The 2,342-nt window shown below is 44.5% G+C and overlaps 1 protein-coding gene across 1 annotated transcript; it reads left to right on the top strand.

The window, feature by feature from the left end:
- The first annotated feature begins 1,332 nt into the window (after window positions 1-1,332).
- LOC137503231 (zinc finger protein ZFP2-like) lies at window positions 1,333-2,051 on the top strand. The gene is made up of 2 exons (XM_068230771.1): window positions 1,333-1,852; window positions 1,903-2,051. Exons 1-2 carry the CDS (start codon window positions 1,333-1,335, stop codon window positions 2,049-2,051), a joined length of 669 nt encoding a protein of 222 aa, XP_068086872.1.
- Window positions 2,052-2,342: the final 291 nt, after the last annotated feature.

Genomic DNA, 2,342 nt, shown 5'->3' with positions numbered 1-2,342 from the left:
AACAAAGCGCAGAGTGCTTCAACAAGATCAAAACTCGAAAGCATATGCCGTTCTTTATGTAGGAGAACAGACTACGGATTTCGATAGAATTATATGTGCTGGATTAAAGAGCTTGTACGAGTATTTACCCTTTTAGGCTTTACCACTTCTCATGCTTTCTTCAAAATTAACTCGTACATTTCTAAACCGTGACAAGTTACTTGCGCGTGATATCGTGATTGAGAAAAGACGCAATATCTTCTCGTAACAAGTGAGAGCTTTTGAAATTTAACCTCAGATGATGTTTACTCTCAGGAATGTAATGTTTATGAGTAACGAGCTCTCTGCACTGGATATCAGTGATTGAAATGTCCAGTAGCAAATTCCCTGTGTGAGAGTTGTAGTGGATTTGTCTGTTGAACTATTGGTCACATGGTTTTAATTTGTCACTGTAGATCGAGACCCGAGGTGAGCTATAAAGATCATCAACCTCCGGACGGCGGATCATCTAGTTTTAGGTGTAGTGTGTGCAGTGAAGTCCTGGCTAGGAAGTTGGACCTCTTGCGACATCTGAAGAGACACAAGGAAGATCGACCCGGCAGCTTGTCGAAATACCTTAGGATCCACCCGCTCCAAGTGTGCGGATTTTCTGATAAATGCTTTACAAAGAGGAAAATGCTGACAGGGGACACGCGATTGCATAAAGGAGGGATTAAAAACGAATGCTCAGTATCCCATAAAATTTTTAGGAAAAGGCCGGGCGTTAGGCGGTCTCACACGAGCGAGAACCGATACTGCTGTAACGTCTCTAGCAAGTCATTCATACAGAAAGGCAGTCTGACCGATCATATGCGGTCCCGTGCAGGCGAGAAGCCTTACAGGTGCAATGTCTGTGGCAAATCATTCACAAGCAAAGGCAGGCTGTCCGATCAAATGTGGACCCATACAGGCGAGAGGCCATACAGGTGCAATATCTGTGGTAAATCATTCATAAAGAGAGGTAAACTAAACGAACATATGCGGACCCATACTTGGGAGAAGCCTCACAGTTGCATTATCTGTGGTAAATCATTCACAATCAAAGGCCATCTGACCGTTCATATGCGAACCCATACAGGCGAGAAATCTTACAGGTGCAATGTCTGTAGCAAATCATTCTCAATCAAAGGCAATCTGACCGTTCATGTGCGGACCCATACAGGCGAGAAATCTTACAGCTGCAATGTCTGTAGCAAATCATTCACAAGCAAAGGTAGTCTGACCGTTCATGTGCGGACCCATACAGGCGAGAAACCATACAGCTGCAATGTCTGTGGCAAATCATTCATACGGAGATGTAAACTAACCGAACATATGCGGAGCCATACAGGCGAGAAGCTAAACAGTTGCGACGTCTGTGGCAAATCATTCACAAGCAAAGGCAATCTGACCGTTCATATACGGACCCATACAGGCGAGAAGTCTTATAGGTGCAATATCTGTGGCAAATCATTCACAAGCAAAGGTATTCTGACCCTTCATATGCCGACCCATACAGGCGAGAAGCCATACAGCTGCAATGACTGTGGCAAATCATTCATACAGAAAGGTAAGCTAACCGATCATATGTGGACCCATACGGGCGAGAAGCCATACAGCTGCAATGTCTGTGGCAAATCATTCATACAAAGAGGTAAACTAACCGAACATATGCGGACCCATACAGGCGAGAAGCCGTACAGGTGCAATGTTTGTAGCAAATCATTTATACAGAAAGGGAGTTTAACCGTTCATATGCGGACCCATACAGGCGAGAAGCCATACAACTGCAATGTCTGTGGCAAATCATTCATAAAGAGAGGCAAACTTACCGAACATATGCGGAGACATACAGGCGAGTCATAAAAAGCGGCAAACTAAGCAAACATATGCGGACCCTTACAGGCGAGAAACCTTACAGCTGCAATGTCTGTGGCAAATCATTCACAAGGAAAGGCAGTCTGACCGATCATATGCGGGCCAATACAGGCTTGACGCCAAAGAGCTGCAATGTCTGTGGCAAATCATTCACAAAGAAAGGCAGTCTGACCTAACTGTTCATATGCGGACACAACCAGAAGAGAAGCCATACTGTTGCAAAGTTTATACCACCGAAGCACAACTTGTAGGATTCCAGCAAGATATAGCAGATATACTGGATTCAGGAGGTCAATTGGTCTGTATCGCGACTGACCTGCCTAAGGCATTTGATAGGGTAGATCATGGGAGACTAGTGGCAAAAATGAGTGCAATTGGACTAGATAAAACAGTGACTGAATGGGTGGCTCTGTTTTTAGAAAATAGAACTCAGAGAATTAGAGTAGGTGAAGCTTTATCCTGCCCTG

Source organism: Anabrus simplex, chromosome X (assembly GCF_040414725.1).
Source record: "Anabrus simplex isolate iqAnaSimp1 chromosome X, ASM4041472v1, whole genome shotgun sequence".
Lineage (NCBI taxonomy): Eukaryota > Metazoa > Arthropoda > Insecta > Orthoptera > Tettigoniidae > Anabrus > Anabrus simplex.
The sequence above is the reverse complement of the archived record's forward strand: the minus strand, read 5'-3'. Positions and strand labels throughout refer to the sequence as shown.

Coding starts and splice junctions, on each gene's coding strand:
- LOC137503231 (XM_068230771.1), top strand. CDS start 1,333: ATGCGGAGCCATACAGGCGAGAAGCTAAACAGTTGCGACGTCTGTGGC. Junction 1,853..1,902: donor ACATATGCGGAGACATACAG/GCGAGTCATAAA, acceptor GGACCCTTACAG/GCGAGAAACCTTACAGCTGC.